The sequence below is a fragment of the Monodelphis domestica genome, chromosome 6 (assembly GCF_027887165.1).
Source record: "Monodelphis domestica isolate mMonDom1 chromosome 6, mMonDom1.pri, whole genome shotgun sequence".
Lineage (NCBI taxonomy): Eukaryota > Metazoa > Chordata > Mammalia > Didelphimorphia > Didelphidae > Monodelphis > Monodelphis domestica.
The window spans coordinates 171,771,050-171,798,743 of NC_077232.1; the positions used below are offsets into that span (position 1 = coordinate 171,771,050).

A 27,694-nucleotide genomic window follows, 5' to 3' on the forward strand; every position below is an offset into this window, starting at 1 on the left:
TCTCTAATCAATCATACATATAATCTAATTAATAATATACAAAATAGATATATACATGATATACATGACATATACATGTGTATATAAAATAAATTCGTGATAATTAATTGAAAAAAGGAACTGGCATTAAGGAGGACTAGGAAAGCCTTCTCATAGAAACTGGAACTTTAGCTAGCACTTGAAGAAAGCCATGGAAGCCAGGAGATTTCCTTCCAGGTGAAGAGAGAAAGCATCCCAGACATGAGGGACAACCAGTAAAAATGTCCAATGACTAAGACAGAATGTCTTTCTTTAAGAAACAACAAGGAAGTCAGAATCACAAGATCACAGAATATGTGATGGGAGATGTATGAGACAACTAACAAAAGTAGAAGGGAGCCAGTCAGAAGATTTTATGTTTGATATTGGGGATAATAAAACTCTGGAGTTTACTGAATAGCAGGTGGCATAGTCATATCTACATTTCTGGAAGATTAATTTGACAGCTATGTTGAAGATGACTGGAATGAGGAGACTTAAGGCAGGTAAGCCAAGCAGCAGGCTATTGGAACTATTCAACAAAATCCTGAGGCTATTACCTCCAGGATAAAATATAAATTCCCTAGCTTTTGAAGAAAGTCCTTTCCCTCTACTACATCTAACAGTCTTCTTAAACATTACTTCCCCTCCAGATTATAGGCAATCTAAAACCTGTAGCTTCCTTTGCTATTCCTTGTACAAGACACTCCATCCCTTGACTCTTGTTATTTTCACTGGCTGTCCCCTTAAAGCTCCCTATACATCTCTGTCTCTTGGCTTCCCTGGCCTCCACAATTTTCAGCCAAAGTTCCAACACACTACACACATGTACACAAATGCACTTATGTGTTTTGGGCTGAAATTTGGTTGAAATATACTTTCAAAGCTGAGAATCTTCAATTCATGATTTATATGTAGGAATTCGATGATTATTAAAAAAAATTCACCTAAGCTGTTTTTCCTATACTGTTTCACATTCATAAAATTTTCTCTATTATCAAGAAAAGTTTTACTATAAGAAATCACCACCACCCTAATCAAGCTCAGAAGGCCTAAATATCTCAACTGAATAATTTAAAAGTAAACTAGAGGGGGCAGCTGGGTAGTTCTGTGGATTGAGAGTCAGGCCTAGAAATGGGAAGTCCTTGGTTCGAATCTAGTCTCAGACAATTCCCAGCTGTGTGAACCTGGGCAAGTCACTTAACCTCCATTGCCTAGTCCTTAACCACTCTTCAATCTTGGAAACAATACACAGTATTGATCCCAAGACAGAAGGAAGGTAAGGGTTTAAAAAAGGGGGGGGGGGGCTTAGAAGGAAGTAAGGGGGAGAAAGAGGGCAGTTTCTTTACCCTCCATTGACAACAGAACAACTTGGTGAAGTTCAAAAGGTCAAATGATATGAAATTCCCATCCACTGACACCTGTGTCCTCAAAGAAGCAATGATTGGAGTAGCACCTTCATCAGGAGCTGAGACATATCAAGGATACACCAAAGAAAGACAGCTTTAGGATCCTACAAAATCAAATCTTGAAGCCCAGAATAAAGCTATACTTAAATGAAATTTCATGGGAACTCCACAAAGGTTGAAAATGACTTCTAAGAATAAGTAGCTAGGAGTTAACCCTTTGCTACATTGGTTTCCTACATGTGTGACTCATTATTATTACAGTACAAATTTGATTTCACTCTTCTCAAGAACCTTATATATGCAAGGTTTAGAGAAACCTTCTTTAACATCTGCCTTTTGCTATATCTACTCTAAATACCCTTTTAAACTATTAAGTGCCTAGTTTATAATCAGTGGTAAACACCCTGGTAGGGGGTAGCACTTGTAGAAAATAGAAAGCTATGGGTAAGTCAGAGAGAAGTGCTCACCCACCCTCTAAGAGATTTGGTCTACAACTATGAGTAGAATTGGGAAATTGGCACTGGAAAGGGAGATTTTATATAGATATAAATATAAGTAATTAATTAAATTATTATTTTAATTATTATTTTATTTATTGATTTGTCTTGTAATTAATTTTTATTTAAAATTATTCATTGATGGGGACAACTGGGTAGCTCAGTGGATTAAGAGCTAGGCCTAGAGAGGAGAGATCCTGGGTTCAAATCTGGCCGCAGGCATTTCTTAGCTGTATGAACCTAGACAAGTCACTTAACCCCTATTGCCTAGCCCTTACCATTCCTTCTGTCTTGGAACCAATACATAGTATTGATTCTAAGATGGAAGGTAAGCTTAAAAAAAAAATCATTCGTGAATTTATTTAATAATTAATCATAAATTTAAATAAAGTATACATATGTACACATATATACATGTGTGTATACATATATACCTACACATGTGCATACATCAATGAATTTATGTATATGTGTGTGTGTGTATATATATGAGTTTTTCTCTGAAGCAAAAGTTTTGGGAATGAAGACTAATATAAAATTATATCTCTATAATATACCTAGCCGATACAGAACATATTATGTGTTACATATCTGCTGGGTATACTGTATGGAAATCATGTTAAAGGTCATTTTATAGCTTATCTGAGTACCATAGTACACAGCAGAAAATAGGCCCTGAAGGTAGGATTCAATCACATGGCTCCCTTTTGTTTAAATAATGGAAATTAATCACAAAATAAAATAACTCTTCTGTACCCCTTACTCCTTGAAGAAATCAGACCAAAGGACTTGATCAAAGTACCAATTTTTTTAAACCACCTCTTTTTATGCCTTTACATAGTTTGCATATGGCAAGCACTTGAGATTTGTCAAATGAATGAATGCTGCCAAAAGGCCATCACTAGCTCATACTCACAGCTTTTCCAGCCTGGTATAACCTCCCAGTGTCTTTTTTTACACATAGCTAGAACAAGGAGCTTTAAAAGAATCAATTCCAAACCACAATTCTAGTGTAGATCTTCAGTATAGAGTAATTAATAGACTTGTTAAATGTCAGACTAAATATCTTATGCAAAGAAGTTATAATCTCCTTACCATAGTGATAAAACTACAAGTTATCAATTCTTCATGAAATAGCAAATATGATAGCTGATGGGGAAACTAGCTCCTGCCAAATGTCTACTTTTCAAGTTTAAGCCTTGATGATGCGTGACTTACAGGTATAATTACTTAATTAAATACTTCAAAGATTTGTAATTTCATCATTGCTGCAGATCACAATCACTCCATAGTTTTAGTAGAGATTGTCTGCAATATCTGACAAAGCCAAGAAATTCAAAATCCTACAGACAACCTGATTGTGTATCTCTCCAAACTTGGCTAAACTGATCCTTGGACAATAGATAATCCATCACCAAACTATAATTCTTTCAAGCTTGGTAGAATTTGCCCAAATTTGTGCATTATTGGGATTGATTTTTAAGAAACCATTGTCGGCTCTCCATAATTTGATAAAGCATCAAAGCTGTGAATAGGCATAGTTCATTATTGATACCAGAAAATTCCTAGAGATGATCAAACATGAACTCAGTTTCCTCATGTAAAAAATGAAGTGTTTGGTCTAGACAGCCTTAGAGGTCATAGAACCCTATGATCCTATGAACTATATAGTAACACACATAATATAATTATATCCCTTTCCTAAGTGTTAATTCACAACTAAGAAGGTGTCAATTAGTTGTGACACTGAATGACTATGGAGAGTTCTATTTAGAAACTGTTTAAAGTTAAATGCCAAAAAGAATTTAGAAAATTTACTGAAGATAGATGAATGTCTCATTCTGAAGGAACAAATGATTTTTTAAAATACCAGAAAATTCCAAAGTTTCTGTAAGGTGTTAAACAGCTCTGAAAATATTAAGTAGAATTAGGAGGGAAATGTGGCTGACATTCCTTCTCTCTGGCTTTAGGTGACTAGAGCACTTACGGTTTAAGATTTTTAGGTGAAAGGGACCTATGAAACCATAAAGAGCAACCCTCCTCTGAACTGAAGTCCAAGACAGTAATCACTAGAAGCAGGATTTGAACACATGGTCCTAATGTCAAGATTAGCAATGCTAAACCAATAAAGAGAGAAAATGAAAAAAAGAGAGAACTAGTTCAAAATAATCATACTGAAGTAAACCAACACCAATAAGAACAGGTATATTCAATAAATATAGGCTGGTGGATGAGGAGAGAAGAAATACAGGGTATGCTTCCTGCTTCAGGATAGAGCTTTTCAAGTAGCTCCGGCATAGTGATGGGATAGGAAAGCAAAATAGAAACACTTCTGTAAGGAAAGAAAAACACAAAATAAAATCATATTCTACTATGGTCTTTTGAATCCTTACAGAAATATTCAGAACTTATAAATATCACTGACAAAATTGCTCATATTACTGAGCATCCCCCAGAGGAAGTTCATATATTAAATTATATAGACAGCACTACCAATATTACACTACTATTTCCCTACAATTGTTTTAACTTTGAAACAAGAGTTGCATTTATATAAATTTGACCATTAAAATATTAACTTAAGCAATGATTAAAAGTTAATAGCAGACACATTTTATAGAAGTTTGTTTAAAAACCTAAGAATTAAATTTTGAACCCAAAAATGTTAAGATATTCATAGAGGCTTGGGATTTTTCAGCAAATGGTTACTTAAATCTAAGTTTATCAAAAATGAGCAGAGGCCAAAATATATAGGCAAGAGATAGATGTATCAAAGTCCTGATACTGAACCTCTTTCAATAGACAGCAACAGAAAAGATATGTAATCGTGGTATAACTTGAAGTTATTTTTTTAATGAAGGTGCTATATAAATTTTTAAGTAACTAGCTTTTTTTATTATCAGAACTTAAGATTTCTGATCACTGTCAGGAAATTTAAATCCAGTTTACAGAATCCCCATCCCCAACCCCAATCATTCTCAATAACATCGAAGTGTCACTGTTTAAAGCCTATAACATGGGATTCAAGAATAAAAAGGCTATTAGGCTATTAACTTTCAAGAATAACAGCAATAATTGAAAGATTGTAGGTTTCAAGTTGAGATCAAGAAGGACTAACTAAATAGAGATTCATACAGTTCACTAAAGAAAATTTTCTCTCTAGATGAGATCAGTATCTCATCTCAATATCTCAATACATCAATCTGGTATTGAGAAAATTTGAATTTAATTCAGTATACAGAATGAAACCCTCTATTGATCAGTGAACAATCTTTAAAAGCGACAGTGTGAAGGAAAATCAAGACCATATAGTTGATTTCAATTTGAACTTAGCTAGGCTGGTTCTCAGATCATAAATATACACTCCATTACTAGGCATACACAAAAAGGCTTAACATCTCACATGTCAGAGTTCACACTGTTGGCATGAGGTTGTTAAGAGGTTCAAATAAAAGAATATATAAAAGTGTTTTGCAATCCTTATAGTACTATATGTGCTAGCTATTAGTATTATTATTTGACTGGTAGTGTATCTGATTCCCTGTAATATGGAGTCATGTTGAAGGGGGGAAAAAAAATTCAAGCCAAACATGCCTGCACATAGTAAGCTTAATAAATGCTTGCTGATTTGACTTAGTAAAAGACACAGTAGTGGGTACTAGGGATACAAAGAAAAAAAAAATAGTCCCTATTCTTAGGGAGCATACATCCTCTCTGGGGGTGATTTAGCAAGTACAAAGATAAATATAAAATAATTAAGGTCATTTGAAGAGAGGAAGAAACTGAGAAGGGAATGGAAGGCTTCTAGGAGATGTTTACCTTAGCTAAGCCTTTCCTTTTGTAATTAATAAACATACATGACCGGAATTATAAAAATACAGCAAAAATTCCATTATAAAATTCTTTATTAATTCACAGATTTGGCTATGCTACATTTCAAATCAGGTCTCCTGTGTATATATTATAATAATGAACTATACATAATGAATCTCTTTCATTATAAAACAGAAAGTTTAGTGCCAATTATAATAAAGTTCTAAATTTTGTTGAGAAATGATAGCTTTTTAATGTAGCTCACAAAACACATAAGCTAAAGTAAACATTATTTTATCTCAGTTTTCTAACTCTGTGATGTCATTAAACTATCTAGCACTCTGTACTGTGGCATTGTTGAATTATTCTCTGCTTTTATTCTTTCTGTCAAAATTTTATCAAAGAGCAATTTCCCCACTTTATCAAAGACTAAAAGATAATTGTAAAATAATAACAATAGATATTCATGTTTACCAAACAACTTGTGCAAATTATCTCCCTCAATCTTCTACATAAGCCATTAAGGTAGAGAGCACAATTACTATTATTCTCCATCAGCTTGGTATTGGCTTCCCCTCTAAAGATCAACAACTAGCAAGCCCCTCACCTCCCTTCAGCTTCCCATAATGTATAGTTAGTTCATCTAAGCTTAGAGGGGAAGAAACTATCCCTTTTCCTTATTCCTATTATTAGTGCTTAGCATGGTGCCTGGCACATATTAAGTGCTTATAAATATTTGTTAAATTTTACAGGTAAGAAAACAAGTTTATAGAAGTTAAACTCATCATCACAAAGTTAGTCCATACCACACAGAAGACCTAACTAAAAAGTGAATGATAAAGCAGTTAAATGACTTGCTCAGAGTTGCATGTCTAGAAAGTATTTTAATTTATATCTTCCTAACTCCAAGAAGAGCATTCAACCACTGATGCCACCCAAATGCATAGATCACACCCTTGCAGATACTTCCTTCCCCAACTTCAACATATCGAAGAAAGTCACTGCTCTCCTCGGCAACAAAATGAAACCTAGTCATGGAAAACAATTTGAAGTTGAATTTACTCTGAATTCTTTTGGATATACAAATATTACCACTATACCTTTCCCACTATTATGAAATACCATCCCAACATATTTCCTAAGTCAGTTCTAGATCATCATAGGAAACATAAATAGTTATAGCTGGCAGCTGTTAATTCTCCACAAAACAGGGTGGGGGAAAAAGCAATTTGCAGGAAAAAAGAGATTTTTCTGTTCTAGCATAGATGCTTTAAAAAAATACCCTTCCCCTAAAATGTATCTAATTCACTGTCTTTCAAGGAGTCCTTATGTTCAAAGAAAAGCAAGTATGAAAAAATCAAGAATGGTAAAATAAATTAGCAACTGAAATAAAAATTCTGGCTTAATCTATATTAATTCCCATTCAAGGTATCACAAAAGAAAGAGGAGGAACATCCTGTGCTATTAGATCTAGGAACCAGAATAAAGCTATATTTCTCAATAGATTTTTGCTTTCCAGCACATGAAAAATCCTAGGTAGTTATAAATGAAGTGATTTTATCCGAGTACACTAATCAAAACTGAGAACTAAAGCAACCATTTGAATGAGACCAAGGTTTATAAGACTGTTGACACCTTTAAAAATGATAGTGGGGAAGAGCTGAATCATCTGAGTAGTCACTAGAATCCTTCATTCTTCATTTAAGGAATATTAAAAACATCATTAGTTTGGACTCAACTAAAATGGATTATGGTATCATAATCCATAATCCATAGAGTCAATACTATGTATTGACTCCAAGGCAGAAGAGTGGTAAGAGCCAGGCAATAAGGGTTAAGTGACTTGCCCAGGGTCACACAGCAGGGAAGTGTCTAAGGCCAGATTTGAACCTAGGACCTCCCATCTCTAGGCCTTACTCTCAAATCCACTGAGCCACCCAGCTGCCCCTATGGTATCATTCTTACAAAAGTTAGAATGAAGTTTATCTCTGTACTTATATGAAAGTGATTTGCTAAGCAAATTAATACTGTAAAAATACTGAAAAAGGAATTCTTAAACTTAAAAGAATCATTTTGCAAATGAAAAAGTCACCAAATTTAGCTCTTTAAGTTTATGTGTTCTAATAAATAAGCAAATTTCCTAAGCCATGAAAATTTTTAATAAGGAACATGGACATTATGTCATAATGTAACATGCAGCATATTAAAAACCACAATTTTTACCTTCTTAAAATATAGTAACATACTATATAAAGTATACTACTTTTTTAGCTTAAATCTGTAAATTCCAAAATCCAAATTTAAAATAACCCACATGATTAAGAAAATAATCTGATTATTTATTAATGTAAATAAATATGCCATTTAAAAGAGGTGGTTTTCCTCCCAAAATTTATCTTTTTCAAATCTTAAGTTTCTTGAACAACATAAACAGTTTTTGCAAAACTGAAAAAAAAATTTAGAAAATTTATTCTGAAATACTCTCAGAAATTAGACACTTTCTTCATTATATAGTGCCTTCCATAACTATAACATTATTTCCCCGAAATTTCATCTTAATGCTGCGGTGACCAATAATTCAGATTTTCCTACAAATAAGTCAATTCTAATAAGACAGCAAATTTATTAAAAGATTAAAATAATCTTTCCTCCAAGAATGTCTTCTGATTGATGAAAAGAACAAAATAATTTTATTATTCAATTATAATTCTAACAATTCTAGGATCTAAAATAAATGACCTTAATTCCTAAATTAAGGACCACCTAAAAAATGAAAATTCCAGACATTTCAGTTCATTAGAAGGAATTCTGCAAGGAGGCTCAATTCTGAAAGGTGATATAGTCAAAAGGAAACAATTTCAAGTGAATAAACAAGAAGTCTAGAAATAAATAATGGAGATGAAAAAGGCGAAGATGCTCAGTAGTAAGTAGCTCTGTGTAGTACAGGCAAGAAAAGCCTGGAGTTTTATCTACAAAAAGAAATAAAGGTTAGGAATGAGGGAAATAAGACATCAAACTGTTTAAGGGAAAAGGTTTCAGTTTTTTATAAGAAAAAATTTAATTAGTAGCACTGCTATATTACTATTTACTTTCTCTTACCTTTAAGAGGTACCATATCACCTTTTAAACAAATATAGCTGCATAGCCAATTTGTTTTTAAGATTTTAAATGAAAGTTTTAGGCAATCTAAATAAATTATAAACTAACATACCAGCACTGTCTTCTTTCTGGCTCACTCAGTTTCACCTTCAGGGAATCCTGGAATAAGGGGCTCCTTTTCAGATCCCCAATTTTTCATGAAGATCTTCTACCTCCCTGTGGCAACAATATTTTCTAATTAAAATGGTCCTTTTTGTGCCACAGGGAGGATTTCTAATGATATAAAGACAAAAAGTTATGCCAAAAATAGTTCACCATGAAGTCAAATAGCATGAATCTCTAAAAAAAAAGAGAAATTTGACTTCTTGGAAAATCTTTATATGGGGAAAAACTAAACTAACATGTTAAATTCTCAGTTAAAAAAAGGTATTGCCCTCTTGCTAGCTCTTTCAAAATGTATTATGTTATTTAACTAATATTTAAACTTATATGGTGGTAGGTACCATGGAATGTATACAGAAATCATTCTTCACAACCCTTAGCAAAGGTACTGGAGTGGTTTGCCATTTCCTTCTCCAACTCATTTAACGGATATGGGAACTAAGACAACCAGGGTTAAGTCACTTGCCCAGGGTCACACAACAGAGAATATCTAAGGCCACATCTTAATTCCAGACCCAGGGCTCTATCCACTGGGCAAACCTGCTGCCAAGCCAAAATACCTTGTTTCAAATCCCCATCATTTCCCCAGTTTCCTCATCTGTAAAATGAGAGGGTTAAACCAGATGACATGAAGAATCCTTCAAGTTTTAAATCTATGATCCCTTGATCATAATTTTACTGAAAGCTAAATTTTTTTAAAACCCTCTCCTTTATAATAGATACCTAAAACAAATAAAACTGTTTTTAATACCAATATCCTAAAAAGTAGCCACTAATGTTAATTTCATAGAAATATTTTACCAAAAACTTACAATAATTTTTAAAGGAAGAAATAATTTAGCAGTTTTTTAAAAATTCTTTTTCTAAATCCATGCCTTCTGTCTTAGAAGCAATACTGCTAAGTATCTGTTTCAAGACAGAAAAATGAAAAGACCTTCATCTCTAAACCTGGCTCTATCCACTGAGTCATTTGGTTGCCCCCCTTGAAAGTGTATTTTATATCCATTTCCAAAATCTTCCATCCTTTTAAATACCTTCCCTAGAACCTAAAATTAAATTAATTCCTCTATCTCCCACCCTTCGCTCTTTTACACAGGTTACAGTGGGGCTGAGATAAGAAAAATGTTCCAATTAAGAAAAGCTTGAGATATTTCAAGAACAAAGGCTTAGCAGAATTAGGAAAAGACTTCTGTCTACATGCTTCTGTCTGAGATATGTGTTCTGAGATATAAATCTCAGGAACTGCTATTTGAAACAGCTTTAAATAGACACTGTTCCCTGGCTTAACCTGTCACCATAACCAGTTTCAGGTATGCCACAACCCTACTATGGTCCACCAATGGCATGTCTTTCTTTCTCTCTCCCTCCCTCCCTCCCTCCCTCCTTCTCTCCCTCCCTTCCTTCCTTCCTTCCTTCCTTCTTCCCTTCCTTCCTTCCTTCCTTCTTCCCTTCCTTCCTTCCTTCCTTCTTTCCTTCTTTCCTTCCTTCTTTCTGTAAACCCTTATCTTCTGGCCTAGTAACAACTCTTAAGACAGAAGGGCGAAGGCTAGGCAAATGGGATTAAGTGACTTGCCCAAGATCACACAGCTAGGAAATGTCTGAAGCCACATTTGAACCCAGGTTCTCTCAATTCCAAGCCCTGGCCCTCTAGCCACTGTGCCACCTACCTGCCTCATATGCCATCTTTCATGTAAGTTAATACTTATCTACCATTAACAAGGAAAGAGCTATGAGCTTGATACAATCATTAATGATTGTATGTATCAATGATAACCCAAACTTACCCACCTACTCTCTACTACCTAGTCTACCTTGTGCAACTATGGCTACAAAATGTGGTTATACCACCTGGTTTGAATGGGGAATGAACCAACAAGATTATCTCAGTAGCACCAAAATCAAACTAATAATTAAGTGGAATAATCATAAATCAGTATTTTTCTTCCTTTTTTATTAGCAGTACAACTGTAAATTTGAAGGATGCAATTCTGGCATGGCTAAAACTTCTTAATGGGAAAAACCTGGGAATCCTTTATACCAGTATTTCTCAACTCAAACTAGTCCAGTAAAAAATATCCAAATCATCTACCATAGAAAGCTCTACCTATATCCTTCCTAATGTTCCCAACTCACTCACATACACACATACACACAAATGCATCCCATTGTCCTTGGGAAAACAAGGAGGAAAGGGGAAGAAAGGAGGAAGGAGGGGGAAAAAAGAGGTGAGAAATCAATTTTTTAAAATTTGGAGTAGAAGAGTCCATAACCATCATGAGAATTAAATTTAAAATATACAAAGAAAAAAGTTCCCTTTGGCTCCATGCTCTGGCTTGAGAACACTTCATGTCCACCAAACCAACTAAAAATCATTTTCTAACAAATGGTGTGGAAGGAACCTCCCAACACCTACACAATCACCCACACCAAACTCTTGCTCTTCAGTAAAGCACTGGTGCTGAAGTCTTCTATTACTAGTGAAATACCAATTATATTTCTAAAACAGAAATAACATAGGTACTTTAAATACAGTTTTTTTAAATACAGATTTTTATATTAATACAAAATCTAGATTGCTTTCATTTTAAAGATTATCATGAAATGTTCAAAATAAAAGATGCACCTGAAATTAGAAAATATTTAGGTATATACATATATACATGTATAGTATTCAGCCTCATTCAACATTACTCTCCCTTCCCTCCCTGGGATCCAGCTAAATTGACTTCAGTTCTTCAGGTCATAGCATTCTTCTTCCAGTCTTGTCTTGGCACACACACACTCCTCCCACCTCTCTTCTCACTTCTATCTAGAAAAATCCCTCTTTCTTCCACAAGTGCCATCTTCCAAATGAAGCCTCTCCTAATCCAACTGCTAGTTCTCTCTCTCCCAAACCTAACTTGTATTCAATCACTCTGTATTTATTTGTATACATTCTCTTTATATTTATCATGTCTACTTCTATATATTTGCTGTTCTCCCATTAGAACCTAAGCAAATAGAAGACACTTAATGACTGACTGTTGCTTGATTGATAAATTTCCCTGGATTCAGTTATCATCTATATGAAGATTACATCCAGATCTATCTTCTCTCTCAAGCTCCAGCCTCCTTCTGAGCAATTCTCCAACTAAAAATGCCATGTATGCATCTCAAATTCAACAAATCCAAAACAGAATCCAATCACCTTTCACCTTAAATTCTTAGTTTGAAATTAGTATCATCATAATTCAAAATTAATCTAATTAATAATATCCTCACATTTCTAGTGAGAACATCTCTCACTAGACAGGCAAACTCAAAGTCATCTTTCATTAATCCCCCTCCCTTACCTCCAATAATCAATCAATTGCCAAATTCCAATAAATCTACATATGCAACATCTAACCTTTTCTCTCCATTCATATAGTTGTTCAAGTCATTTTCAGCATGTACAACTCTTTCTGATCCCATTCGGGGTTTTCTTGGCAAAGACACTAGAGTGGTTTGCATCTCCTTCTCCATTCTCACTTTACAGATGAAGAAACTAAGGCAAATGGGGTTAAGTAAGTCAGGGTCAAAAAGCTAGTACATGTCTGGGGTAAGATCTGAATTCAGGATGATGCCATTTGCATTGATATAGACCCCACCCTAAGTTCAAATTCTTCTTACCCCTGGCTGAATTCTGCCAAAAGTCTCTAACTGCACTCAGCCTCCAGTCTTTCCCTTTTCCAATGCACCTTCCAAAAGGCTACCAAAATAATATTACTTAGCTCAATAGAAAACACTGATAAGTAGGACAGCTTTGAAAATAACATGCTATATCTAATGTATTGCTGGAAAGAAAAGCAAGGCTTACAAGGCACAGATCTGAAACTACATATTCAGTCCTCTTTTTCTGTTCTGCTTTATATGTAGACATTCATCTTTTTTTTTCCTGTTAAATTCAGAATAAAAAATAATCTTCCTAAAACAAAAAAATTGACTGTTACTCTCTCCTGCTTAATAATCTTCACAATTCTCTATTGTATCTAAGATAAAATATAATTTAAATTATTTTACCAAAGGCGAATGGACCAATATGGTACAATAGAAAATGTCCTGGATTTGGAGTAAGGGCATCTGGGTTTGAACCCCAACTCCATCCCAACTACCTAAGTGACCATGAGTAAGTCAATTAATCTCTGACAGCCTCAATTTCCTCATCTCTAAAGCAAGGATCATATGGACAAGGTATTCTCTAAATTCTAAATCCATTAAATGAATGAACAAATAAATGCAGTCCTCCTGAACTAACTCCAGACTTACTCATTCATTCTAAGTTCTAGGCAAACTGGTCTACTTGCTAAACCCTAAACCAGGAATTTCATCTCTATTCTCCAAGCCTTTGCACAGGTGGTCTTCATGCCTAAAATATATTCATTTGTTACCTCTACCTCTTAGTCCTAGCTTCTCCCTTTAGGAGGCTCAGTGTCACCACTTCCGGCAATATTTTCCTAATTACAGAAGTTGTCAGTGCTTTTCTTTCCTCTTCAGTTCATCATGTGGTAAAAACAGAAAACACATTGGATTTTGGTGTCAAGAGTATCTGGGGGCAAATACTGGTTATGATGACTAATTACTGAGATCCATCATTCAACATGAAAGGGTTACTTACTACTCTGTAGGGTTCTTTCCACCTCTAATTCTCTGATGGTGTTCATAAAGAGCATTTATTTATTTATATGTTGTATCACTTCAGTAAAATGTAAACTTCTTGAGATCTGGCACTGTTTTCTATTTCATCTTTATAGTTCAAGCACCTAGCACAGTGGTTGGCATTAAACAGGCACTTAGAAAATGCTTGTTGAATTATTGGATCTGATATCAATATAAGAAAGTAGAAGTCAGCTGTAGAAATATAGGCTGCACCTAGGGAAAAGAGCATTTCAAGTGAGAATAACAGAATGAAAAGAGGGCTAGAAACTAGGGATTGGTTCTCTTTTATAAAGAGATGATACTGTGGAAGACAAGGAGCACAAGGTAAAGCAGATCTAGATCATAAAGAGCCCTGAAGAGCAAGATGCAGAATTTTCACTTCACAATAGTATCTTTCATTAAAGTGAAGCACTTTTTTCTACACAACTCTATGTGAGAGGAAGTACAAGAATTATCACCCCTGTTTTACAGAAGGAAACAGAATCCAGCAGTATGAGGAAACTGAGGATCAGAAAGAGATAAGAGTGCCAGGCCCTGTCCCCATCCTATCCCCACACTGAGTGCTGTGCCAGAGAACACATGCTGTGCCACTCCTCCCAATGAGTGTTGGATGCACCCTGCCCCCACCCTTACCCCACACAGGGGAGGGAGGAAGCACTCCCATTGAGTTGCTGGGCAGATGAAGTGAGGAATGTTCTCAGTCAGTGTAGAGAGGGGGAGGAGTAATTAGCCTGTGAGTTGCCCACCTTATCCCCTGTGTGCTACCTTTGGGCTGCTGGGCAGAGGGGCAGGGGATGAAGGAGAGCAGCTTCACCCAAGTCCCTCTGCCTTTCTAGTAAGGAACAAGGGGGTGGAGAGCATAGTGACCACAGGTCCACAGAGAGTGCTCTGTGTACCATCTTGGGCATCCATGCCATAGATTTGCCATCACTGCCTTAAGTGTCACCTGGCTATGTATCAGAAACCCCTATGAAAGCCTGATCATCAGACTTCATAGTCAGGCTTTTTCACATATTATACTACTACCTGGCCTTAGTTCTTGGCAGCTAATCAGAAAGCAATTTAAGCTTATCAGCTGTAGCAAAAGCCAGATGACAGTGAGTTAAGGAGGTAATAAATGGTGAAAAGGCAAAGAAAGCAAGTACAAACCAATCATTTAACAATCTGGAAGTTTAACAATTTAGAAGTTTTTTTTAAAAACAGGATAAACAGCATGAGCAGCCAGAATGAGGGACCAGATGAAAGTTTTTAATAAGGGAAGATTAAGAATGAGAAAAAAATAACAAAAGAAACAAAAGAATAAGAACCTCTTTAGATTTTCTTGCCTTTCTGATGAATTCAGCCCAATCAACAAGCATGTGCTAAGTCCTCACTACATGACAGCCACTGTACTAGGCACTAGAGATACTGATACAAATGAAATAAGATGGTACCTACAGTCCAACTGGGTCTCTTCTTTGTTCACTCTTTTCTCTCTATCCATTAAATTGCTCTTGATTTTATCCAAAATTTACTCCTCAGTCCTTTGGTTTTTCTTTCTATACTTTCTCCATCATAACCTCACAACTTCAACTCCCACCTATTTGTGGCTGGTTCCTAAATCTCTACTTTCAGTCTCCTATACATGACCTCTCTCACCTGAGATTCAACTCCAAAACTCCAACATATAGCTGAATAATTCCACTTGAATATTATGTCATGAATATATCTAATTTCTGTTTTGACTTACTGTTTCTCCACAGCATCTTTTAAAAATTCTTAGAAAATTTAAGAAAGGTTGAATATCGATTTCACAGAGAGCAGGATGGGGAAGAATGTGGACCCATTTCTCTTTCCTTAAGAAATCTGGGTGAAAAGGACTCTAAGAAGTAGAATGCTGGTGGCAGGCCTTATTTTAAAAAGGACTAAGACCCGGGATTCTATTGAGAGAATAAAGTACCAGAAAATAAGCCACTGATGCTCAACAGTGTTTGCATATAATCATCCAGGCATCACACTTACAAGGTTATCTCTAACCCCACTGCATTTATTACTTCCTGTACGTTGGTTCATAGCAATGAACAAACCTATTATGCCACTTGGCATATTGATAATAGCATCTAGAATAATTCTTATCATTTTACCATTTTGTGTTTCCTAGATTCAATCAAAACACAGAGAACTGGTGAATTGCTTTATTTCTATAAGAACTGGAAAGACCTCCATGAAATGATGTGGAGTGAAATAAGGAGAACCAGGAAAACATACACAGTAACTGAAACATTGTGGGATGATCAAATGTAATTGACTTTGCCACTAATAGCAATGCAATGATCCAGGATAACTCTGAAATACTTATGAGAAAGAATGCTATTCACAACTAGAGAAAGAACTGCAGAAGAAAAACATATGATTTATCACTTGTTTACATGGATATATTATTTGGGGTTTGGATTTTTAAAGATTACTTAATTACAAAAATGAATAATATCAATTGATAACATATGTATAACCCAGTGGAACTGCTTTGTCAGCTCAGGAGCAGGGAGGGAAGAGGGGACGGAGAGAAAATGAATCATGTAACCATGAAAAAATATTTTTTTAAATAAAATCATATTAAAAAAAAAACAGAACTCCATTATTATGGACTACCATTATTTTGGACTTTAGCCATGTTGACAAAGGCATGGCACAGTGTGCCAGAGGTGGCTGGCTGCTCCATTCTCCCTCTCCACAGCACCCAAGGACATTTTTTATATGCCCCCCCCACCCCTATGCCCAATGTGAGCACTCCCTCCCTCCACTGTCTAGGGTAATATGGGGGGCTCATAGGCAGTTTGAATATGCAGTTTGGGCACATTATCTCTAAAAGGTTCACCAATGCTGACACAGTAATATATCTTGCCATTTTTTAGCAACTTCAAAAATGAGATTTTACTTCAAAAGGTTGTACTTTACCAAAAAGGAGGGGAAATGTGGAAGAATATTTAAAAGCTCCTTTTCAGTTAAACTAGAAATCCTAATAAATAACTATTTCTCAAGTTTAAAATCCTTTCCAGACTTTACTATTTAGGAAATTCAGGAAAGTGTGCTGGTCAAGATCAATAAAAAACAAAAGCCTGGAGGGAATGGATTAAGGATGATAACTAGACTTCAAACAAAAGATAGCTTCAATGTCTCAAAAGTAAACTCAAAGCCAGAAGATATTGGCTTTATGACCACCCAAAGGCAACGCTCTTTCTATTCAGAAAAAATTGAGAGGAGTGGTCAAAGAAGGAACTGAGTAGTTTAAGGAGAAGCTTAAATGACTGTTGTTCTAGATGAAATAAGTTAATTCTACACCATATTTTAATGTAAAGTTCTATGTTCAACATGTTCAAGCTTCCTATAAATGTAACCTCAAATTACCTTGTGGTAGAGATGTCCCAGGGTAAGGGGAATAGGAGTTTTGCAGGGATGAGAGAGGAACTAGGTCAGTTTGAACATTTCTCTAAACTAGAAATGCTTGGATTGAGAATAATGTTAAATTAATAAAAATGTTTCTGGCAGACTTGTACCTAAAAAATCCATAGTAAGATAACCAGTATGAGAGCATTCTATAATAACTAAGAAAACTAACTTGGTCCATATGTAAGAAGGATACTGGCAAAATAGAAAGCATCTTCTAGCTGGATTTAAAAGTCCTGTGTCTGAATCCAAGCTCAGCTACTTCTGTGTTACCTTGGGCAAGGCACCTAATCTAATGTACCTCAGTTTCCTGGATGGCAAAATGAGATGGTTAGATGAGATCATCTCTAGTTTCCTTATTCACACTCATAATCACTGTTACTACTAAAGACTTCCTAACCACCAGGCTTATAATAACTATCAAAGAACCATCTAGATGTAGATACCTATTGCTATAGATCCAAAAGATATACAGAATGGCACATTAAGATTTAATATTGTTGAGTAACCATAAGAGTCTGGAAAATATTGAAAGAGAATGGCCTATAATTACAACTACTAATCAAATATTAAGATCATACTGTATTTAGAGGAACAAAAATGATAAGATGTTCTAAATCATATATTCCACAGAACCCTCTATGTGATATTAATAGTAGTTGTACAAAAAGATTTCTATCCTAATGCACCATCTAGAAGAGTTCCCTTCCTCCAAATTCAGTAAGGGCCTCTGATCCTACAAGGGATGTACCAGGCCTCTGGCTTCCCTTCTTTCCCAGCTTCAGTTTAACTCTCACTCTAAATTCAAAAGGATGGCATAACCCAGAAGAAACACTGACAAACTACACCACACCAAAAATCTGCATAGAAAACCATTCTCATCCTCACTCCATACTCCACTACTCTCCTCCTCCCTATCCCCTCCCAAAAAAGTAAGAGAAGTTAACAGACTTAACATTTACCAAATTACTTTCATCTCTACCCATACTCTGTCGACAAAGCCCTGGCTAATAATACCTGACAACTTCAGTAGTCCGCAGTACTAACTATGCAACTATTTATTTAAGGCCTCTTGTCAGAATATTTCAAAGCCAGGAGTGTTTTACAATCATATTGTTTGGAAAACACTGAATGAGAATTAAATCATTAAAGTATCACATTCCTAGTTCTCTTATCAGCATCATTATTAATCAGAAAAACAGCTGTTTGAACACTTCCTCTATGACAAGTCTAAATAGCATAAAATTAAATGAAAAAATAAAATCTAATTGAGGAATTTGAGCCAAGTAGACAATCTGAATAATTGAATATAAAAATATTTAAATAGCATAAATATAAAATTTTAAATAATACTATTTTAGTATTATTTGTTAGTAGTATTTAGTATTAATGCTTAGACTATAAACCAAATTATATGTGTAGAAAGAATCTTGAATTTAAAAAGTTTAGTGGATCTACCAAAAAAAGGTCTTAAATAACCTTGTTTTATCTGAATCTCATCCCATTAATCAAAAATATTTAACCCATATGAAAAACCTTCCCCTTCCCTACTCATGATTTCCTATTTGAAAGTTAAGTTTTTAGAATTTAAATGTTAAGTTTAGCTCACATAAATTGATCAGATCCTAAGGTCTTACACATATATAAGAATGAATCTTGAAAAAGAGGATAACTTCTATTCTCTAAGTGATGAAATGATACAAGTTATATTCAGGTCTCTAACTCGCTTGAAGAAACATTTGATTCTTTAAATAGAAATGAATTATGATCCAAATTAGATGACCTTGAAACTGATCTATGCCAGTTAAATATCCTTATAAAGTTACATTCCAGTACTTGAGGAAAAGGAGATGGGAATAAGCATTTCTACAGTACCTACTATGTGCCAGGCACTCTACTAAGAGCTTTTCATAAATATTAGTTCTCATTTGCTCTTGAGAGCCAGAACCTAATTTTTTTCAATAATTTTATACAGAATGACTCTTGGTCAGTTATATGCCTAAAGTAGTTTATATTTCTGTTTAAGTAAAATAAATCTAAAGAGATTATTAATTTTTTAAATAACCCATTAAATGACAATACTTTTTTTAAGCAAACTTTATCATCTTGCCTGAAAAGAATACTACATGTTTTTCTGATTCCTGAAAAGGAAAAAGACTAAAAATAAAATGATCCCTGAATGACACTTAAACTGATTATATGAATCACATTTTCTGGAAAGAAATTAATTTTTTTCTTAGCTCCTTTAAAATAGTTATAAAGAATTAATAATCATTGGGAACAAATTAAGCTTATCAAGGCGATTCTAATATGAGTGTGGTAGCCATTGTTGTTTATTCACATATCCAGGATAAAATACCTAGGATACCCATAGAAATTTTACAAATATATCCAGTTTTTGTTTTTCTTTAAAACTTCAAACATGATACTACTGAAATTATCTTCTTTTCCTTTTTATTTGACCATATTTTCTTCCTCAATAATAAAAATTTTGTCTGTTTCATTCAACTTCACAGATTCTCTTTTTGGTGCTCTAAGGGCCTCATTCAAAATTTCCTTCTTCATCTCACATCTTTTCCATACAGATTTTACTTATGCCCCTCATTCCTACTACTTTATTTCTTTGCTTATTACTATGTTTACTATCTTAAATAATACTTACATATCTAAAATTTCCATTCATATTGTGAACACTAAAATAAATAATTTTCATATATTTAAACTCTTCTGCTAATCATTTCACATGCAAATAAAGGGGAGTTCATCTGTCATAATTCTTGTGTATTTTTAATCCCACCAAAAGCAAACTGAAAAATATCTGGCATCTGATAGATTTCAATAAACTGCTAAAAAAATCATATACTCTTTTACTGTATTTGTACCAGTTCTAACCTCAAAAGCCTCTTTATGAAACTCTAAATCAAGTGTTCAACAATAATAAAAAAAACAAATCAACTGGCAATTCTCTACTCTGTGATATTTTATGCAAATATCAGCAATGATAACAGGTACTGCATTAAAAAGAGCAGTTATTTCATCCACCTGTGCAATTAAAAAAAGATTAAATATAAAAAATATAGATAGCAACTTGCCCCCCAGTCATTTCTATCTAACCTCCCAATAAAGATGAGATCAAGATGATGACCGATCATGATTACAACCATGATCATGATGATAGCAAGGACAATAACATCATCATAATCTCACCTACATGGTAAAATAACTTGAGGCCCTCAAAAAAAAAAACATAGTAAAAGCAACAAAAAAAATTCTTTCAAGAGAGACAAGTGCCATCATCAATGCATTCCATTTGTATTTTCAGATATACATAATTCCATTAACTATGATTATTTAGAACAAACCTTATGTTCAAGTTTACTGATTCAATATTGTTGACATTTCAACTCTCGTCATTTACTCAGCATGTAGAGAAAGCCCTTTGAAAGTCAATTCATTCTCTTGAATAAGAAAGATTTAGAAAATGGCAAATACTGCAACAGCTTAAAAAGATAATCTATTACCAGAATGAAATGAGCTGTTAGAATTAGGAAGGTCAAGATAAAGAAATGACATATCTTACAAGTTCTCCCTATGTTGGATCTTTATCATATATGAATAACATTCCCTGACTATCAGATTTGCTTAAACATTTATCAATAAAAAACCATATTTCTAAGAACAAATACAAATCAGTTTTGGATTATAAATACCTTTGTTGCCTTCTATTAGTGAGAATAATGAGTAGTGAAAATAACGAGTTAGCCCTACTCTGTTTTTCACTTGCTGGTAAATAACTACTAAGCCTATTTGTTATGCCGAAGTTCTTTAAACAAGACACTTTGTGGAGCATAATTAATTCAATTTAACAAACATCTATTAGACTAAATTTGACAAATATCTACATAAATGTATATGTAAGAACTACTATTTGTTATTTTATATTTTATACCACATTAAAAATAATCCTTTTTTAGGGGAATGATGAAAATTATGGCAAGGTGGTTCAAACAATTCTGCTTTCATGATTCCCACCAAAAACTTTAAGTAAAATCCTGCAGGAAAAAAAAGGCATAAAATCTTCTAGTTAAATGTAATTTTTTTAATGTGCATTTTTAGACTACTAACAACTGTCTAATAAATTGCTAAATACCAAATAAGTTCTAGAGGGTTATTTTCCTCATTCATGAGGGAATGATTCTACAGATCCCTGAGAAGACAAATCCATTAATTTTTCTTCCCCTAACATAAAAATGCTTTAGACACATGACCATTCTTTTCTCCAAAGCACTCCCTTTTTCAAAAAATGCAATTATAATTCTCATGATAAATGAGAAAGTGCCTTTATTGGGTGCCAATGTATTGGACTGGGTTTCTGAGTGGAATGGAAGAAACATTCTCTGAATCTGCAGTTAAAGAGGCTAGGTTTGAATGCTAGCCTTCCTCAAAATCCATCTGTGGCCCTGGGCAAATCACTAACCTCTCTGACCCTCAGCTTTCAATGAATTAGATGACCTCTCAGGTCTTTTCCAGCTCTGAACCTATTTTCCTGTTACTGCTATATGAAGAAAAGAAGAGAGCATCAAGTATGGAAAGTAGGATGCATAATAACCCTTGGACAGTAAAAGTGGAAAATAATTTTGGTCTTGGGGTGCATGACATAGAACAGTCCTAGATAAATCAAAATTATATAATGTCTTCCTAGTGTGTCTAGAAATAAAACTCCTTTAACAAATTATAAGGTAGATACTTCAGTTGATTCCAAAATAGAAGAAGCCCCTGTACAAAATTTACATAAGAATAGTGAATCCCACAAAAAGACTTTATAAAAAAAAATGTATATTTTTTAAAGCTCTACCTGATTCCACAGTCTCAGTTTCAACTTCTTGCTCTTCTGCCACATCCTGGATCATGTAAGTTTCATCATCATAGACTAGAACTTGGGCTGCATAGCCTTGGTCTAATCTGGCACTTGGAACTGGCTCCACAATCACTGCTGGATATTTGGAAACTTGTTCACCTTCCTAAAAGAGCAAATTTTTTTCTAAATCAAACATATTGTCCACAAACCCTGAATTCAATCACAAATTCTTATGTACTCAGTGTGTACTATTTTGTATAATAAACTAAATATGACTTTTTAAAAATAAGCAATTAAACTGGATCATCTGATTTTTATGTCTCACAAGTAGATAGGTGAAAAGTTTTATTTAAGACTGAGATAACAAATCAAAAACAAATCAGAAGATGAAGTCACTAAGAATCTGTATACTAACACTGATCAGCAGCATCAACAACCAGAAAAAATATCACCTTGTGAGTGCCCATAGGGTGAGAAGAAAGAATATAAAACAACTTTATAAACTTAAGACTTTCCCAAAAGATGAATTAGCCTAGCAGCTAAATCATGGTATGGTGTGGCAGGAAGAACACTAACTGGGATTTAGAAATAGCAGAAGACCGGATTGAATGAATCTTGGTTTTTGCTACTTATTGCATGACTCTGGACAAGTCATTTCACATCTTTGGACCTCAGTTTCCTTATCTGTAAAATGAGAAGGCTGGATTGGATGATGGCTATAATCCCCTTCCAACCCTAAAATCCTACAGTCTTGGGAGGATCCCTGTACCTACCTGACTGCCCAGGTCAGTGGCTAAATAAAGCCTTAAAGAAACAGCTTTCCTCAGTCACTAAAGCAATTGATAAAAAGCAGGAAGGGGAAAAGGGAAATGATTGGAATAGATTTCTACTCAGAAGCAACTACGAGACTGACAAAATATTAGAGCAAGAAAAGGAATAGTAATTAATTATCCTTCATTCTGCACCCAAAGACTAGTCTAGTGTTCCAAAGCATATCACATCCAGGGCAAGGTGAATTTTTCAGCCACAGCAACTCTTTGGAGACCATGTATTAAATTATAATGGGGTTATGATATGTGTCAGTGGAGGGAGTAACCAGAACATAATGTAAACTGTGGGAAGATAAGTTAATTAAGGTATAATTCATACCTAAGAGTCTCAAATTCAAGGACACACTCAAAAAGTCTGCAACTAACTTGTGAAACCTTCAGCAAATCAATTACCTATATACAAGTCTCATAGTCCTCATTTACAAGTACATCTATAGAGGGAGGTAGAAAGAATGGATTGGGCTGTATGACCTCTAAAGTCTTTTCAATCTCTATGATTTTGCTATGTATCTCTCTTTTTATCCCCTCTATCCCCAAAGAACAGGGAATAGAAACATGGAAGAAACCACATCTACCAATGATTCAAAATACTATAATTGTTTTAGAGAATACCAACTGAATTTATTTCCTTACTCATTAATTACATTTAAATTTACACTTTCCATATACTGTACTGCTAATTGGATTAATGAATATTACTGAATTTGAAATATTTGAAGGGAATTGAGAAGAACAAAGAAACAGAAAAATCTAGTTTGTCATCAGTCTAAGTACTATGTTATAAGGCAGCTAGTGGCACAGTGCCTGGGGTCAGGAAGAACTGAATTCAAATTCAGCCTCAGATACATATTAGATATGTGACCTTCAGTAAGTCTTGTTGTCTCTTGTTGCCATCATTTTCCTCAAATGTAAAATGGGAATAATAGCAGTACCTACCTCATAGGGTTGCTATAAAGACCAAATGTGATAATATTTATAAAAAGTGCTTAGTATAGTACCTGGCACAATAGACACTATATAAATGCTTTGTATCCCCTTATGAACTAAAATTTACATAAAGTCGTAACATGTTGATGATAATAATAACTCTAATCTTATCATTTTTAAAAGTTTTTTTAAATTATTCTATGAAAATCCAAACTGGTATCTGTTTATTAACTTAAGGGTTCCCCCTTAATCTCAAATCATATTTCACCATTTCTTCTCTCATCTCAATTCTTAATTCCAAGTATACTATCCTACAACAAAAGTGTTATAATACCCCATTATACAACATATTACAATTTTTAAAATGGCCTTAAATTAGACCTGGTTTCATTTCAAATCCTGGTTCACCTCTTTATTAGTTGTGTAATGTTGGGCCAGTCACTAAACTCTTTGAACCTGTTTCCCCAAATATAAAATAGAGATCACTAATACCTGCCTATACTATTGTAAGGATAAAATCAAATAGTATATGAAAAGATTTATTATAAGCATAAGCTATTATGCTTTCACTATACTTTCACTGCCTACAATTTAATACATTGAGAGTTTCATGTATAGGACATTCAATGTGAAAGAAAAATTGTACATGTTAAAGTATTTTAAAAAGAATTACCTATGAATTTCTACAAAATAAAATATAAATGCAACTTAAAATGGAACACAGTGAATTCCAAACCTCTTGATTTTCTATTCCATTGCTGGAAAGCTCCAAAACAGAACCCCCACTGTCAACCACTGCAGATGTCATTATGCGTTCCCTGGGGAAGCTTCGAAGGTTGATATTAAGATATACAAAGTTTCATGGATAGTTGTCAATGCTGTTTATCTGTGATATCAAATTTTAATTTCAATGAGAGACATGGAGTTTGGTACATCAGAAATCCACTCTTCTGAAGATGGTTAACCAAGGAGTCTAAAAAAATTGGAAAAATTAAGAAATAGTTATAAACAAAATTCAAAAAAACTTTTAAAGTACTTAAATATTTTGAAATGCTGTTTCAGTTGTTAATTTTTCAAACTATGAAAAGGTGTTACATTTAATACACCTCTATGTCAAAAGAGGGCACACTAAGGCACATATTCACATTTAGGAATACATCATAAAGAGTAAGAAATAAAGCCTTTATCCCTTTATAGAAGTTATATCTAAATGGGATATTCAACATTTTCATCCTGGTCTGAGAAAAGGTCTTTAATAATCCTCTACTGAAAATAAGTGCCTACCTAGTACAGTAAAACAGACTTTTTTTTTGTTTTCTGCCATTCCTTCTTCTCTCTAAAAGAATCAAATATCCTATCTAAGTATGACCACAAAGTGATGACAAATTTGTGAGTAGTTAATGATGCAGACTCTCAGTTAAATAGACACAACATAAAGTATATTTTACTATGAAATGAATTGATTTAAGCTGATTTCCATATTGTACTTCCAAATGTTATCATTGGAAACAATCATAATTTAAATATTTGTGACATCTTTGGAATTTTCATACCAGTCTCACTCAAATATTTTTACTCTTTTGTTTACAAGTTATTTCAAACTAACTTAACTCAAGTCCCCCCCCCCCCAAGCATCTATAAAAGTAATTCGGTGAACCTTCACTTATACAAAAGAGCATCCTATAATAAGTTTAGATGGATTCAGTTTTTAATTTAATTTCCCATAGTCAAGGGATCAACAACAATACAAAAATGATCTTAATCACTATTAATTAGAAGACTAGCAAAATCGACAAGAGAAGAAAATGACAAATGATGGAGGGGCTGCAGGAAAACAGGCAGACTACCACTGTGGAAATATGAATTGTACCAGCCATTCTGGAAATCACTTTGGAACTGTGCCCCAAATGTTATTAAATTGTATATACCTACTAACCCAAAACAGCAATACTATTACTATTCCCTGACCCCTATTCCCACCCAAGGAGGAAAAGGAGCCATTTGTACAAAAAAATATTTATTGTAGTTCTTTTCATGGTACACAAAAATGGTACACTGGAGCATCCTCCTAATCATAGAATGGATAAACAAATTGTAGTATATAGGATATATGTAAAGGAATATTATTGTTCTATAAGAAATGGATAGTTTCATAAGAAATTTAGAAAAATTTTATCAACTAATAAGGAGTGAAATGAGCAGAAACAATTTAAACAATGCTAATATAGAGAAAAACAATTTTCAAAAACTTTAGATCTCTCTACAAAATACCAAAAGTTCAAAAAATGATGAAGATAAAACAGTCTATTCAGAACAGAATTCAGAAATATGATGAATTTTAAAATTCAGCAACAGACCTACCTCTCTGGGTGTGGCTAATGCTAGAATTTTTGTCTGACCATTTATATATTGGGGGCCTTTTTTCTTTTTTTGTCAGAGGAGAAATAGAAGGTATAAATTAACATGTTCATATAAATTAAAGAAAATAATGGATGATCTTGAAGAAGAATAGGAAGAGGCATATGAGGGAAACTCAGGGGCTGGAAAAGCAAAACAAAACAATAAAATTACTTTAAAATGTGATTTTTTAAAAATAAATAAATAAAATGTGATATTAAAATGGCGTAAGATAAAAAATTTTAAATTTAGTTTCTCATCTACATATTTTCACTTCAGAGCCAGATTTCCTAGAGAAAAGTTGTTTCACTAAAAATCACTATCTATAACAAACTTTTCAAAACATTTTTAAAGAACAGCATTATACAATGCTAATATTTTATTTTTATTAATATTTAATTAAAGAATTTCTAAAATTGGCTAAAATTTTACTAAACTAAAATTGAGCTACTAAAATCTTGAGGCGAACCAACACAAAATCTTCTATCATCTTCTAGCATAGAAAGAAAAAGAGAAATTTGAAAAGAACTCTTTCACTCTACCACCGATTGTTCATTTAATGCTACCAGCCTCTCTGTTAGATCAATGGACAATGAGAAGTACTGAGTTCTAAGCTAGGGATCTATGGAGAAAATCTAGTAAAAAGTTCTAAATCTATCAGACTAGAACTCAGTATTATGATAAAGGGTACATCATTACCCATTCTTTCCACTTTTACTGCAGTCTCTATTTCCATATTCCCAAATATGTAATACCCACTCCCACTCCTAATCATCCTTATCACCCTCATTTTACTTTCTCCCTTTCTACTGGTTCCTTCCATGTTGCCTACATGTTGTGCTGATTCAGCACACAATGAATTTTCTGTGGAAGACTTCTGGAAAATCATGGACAAAAAAGTGAACAGGATGAGAAAGTATGAACAAGTGGCAAGATGAACCAGTAGAGGGAGTACTCACAATGATGAGATCACAAAAGGAGCTCAGAGAAACTTAAGATTCCTTTAAGACTACAGAAGAAAGCAAACCCTAAAAGAACAATATACACAATAACATCAGCCATGAAGATGAAGACAAGTTCTCAATTACAATGAAATATGATGTATAACATTATTGCTAAATTCCTAAAGTTAAAACATAAATCCTTTCTGTTAACAAATAGAATAGAACAAACAACCATAATACCAAGTGATTTTAACTTTTTCTGGAAATATGCTATAGAGGAGATAATTGGAGGAATGTAAACAAATCAAAACTAAAAGTATACATATTTTTCAAAGGCATCACAAATGTAAGAAATACTTCCACAAAACCACCTCTGAAGACCTCCTCCAGTAAGTTCTCTGGAAAATCTTCATAAACTAAAAAGGCTTTGGGTACTCTTGCCATACAAAGATCAAATAGTAAAGTTGGAACAGGGTCATAAGCAGAAGGTTCGTTACCCTATTGATTTTTTTAAAAGTGAGAACAGCTCAAGAAACAATCTAATTAGGGTTGTGATCTGTGTCAATTGAAGGAGTAAATCACACAAATGAAATGATGAATCTTTCAGAGCACTTGTTATCAACAGAAAGAGCAATGT

The 27,694-nt window shown here is 33.9% G+C and overlaps 1 protein-coding gene across 5 annotated transcripts in view; it reads right to left on the minus strand.

Moving 5' to 3' along the window:
• The window catches only part of ELF2 (E74 like ETS transcription factor 2), a 95,071-nt gene that overhangs the window by 34,968 nt on the left and 32,409 nt on the right, over positions 1-27,694 (minus strand). For 4 of the 5 annotated variants that reach the window (XM_056802710.1, XM_007496315.3, XM_003341417.4 and 1 more), the window contains exons 2-3: positions 24,453-24,689; positions 21,957-22,122 (exon numbers count right to left, since the gene is read on the minus strand). In XM_056802710.1, coding sequence (XP_056658688.1) covers positions 21,957-22,122; positions 24,453-24,524 — 238 coding nt within the window. In that variant the 5' untranslated portion in view covers positions 24,525-24,689. Of the gene's footprint in view, positions 1-21,956; positions 22,123-24,452; positions 24,690-27,072; positions 27,137-27,694 lie in introns of those variants that run through there. The other variant, XM_056802709.1, reaches the window with a different exon arrangement.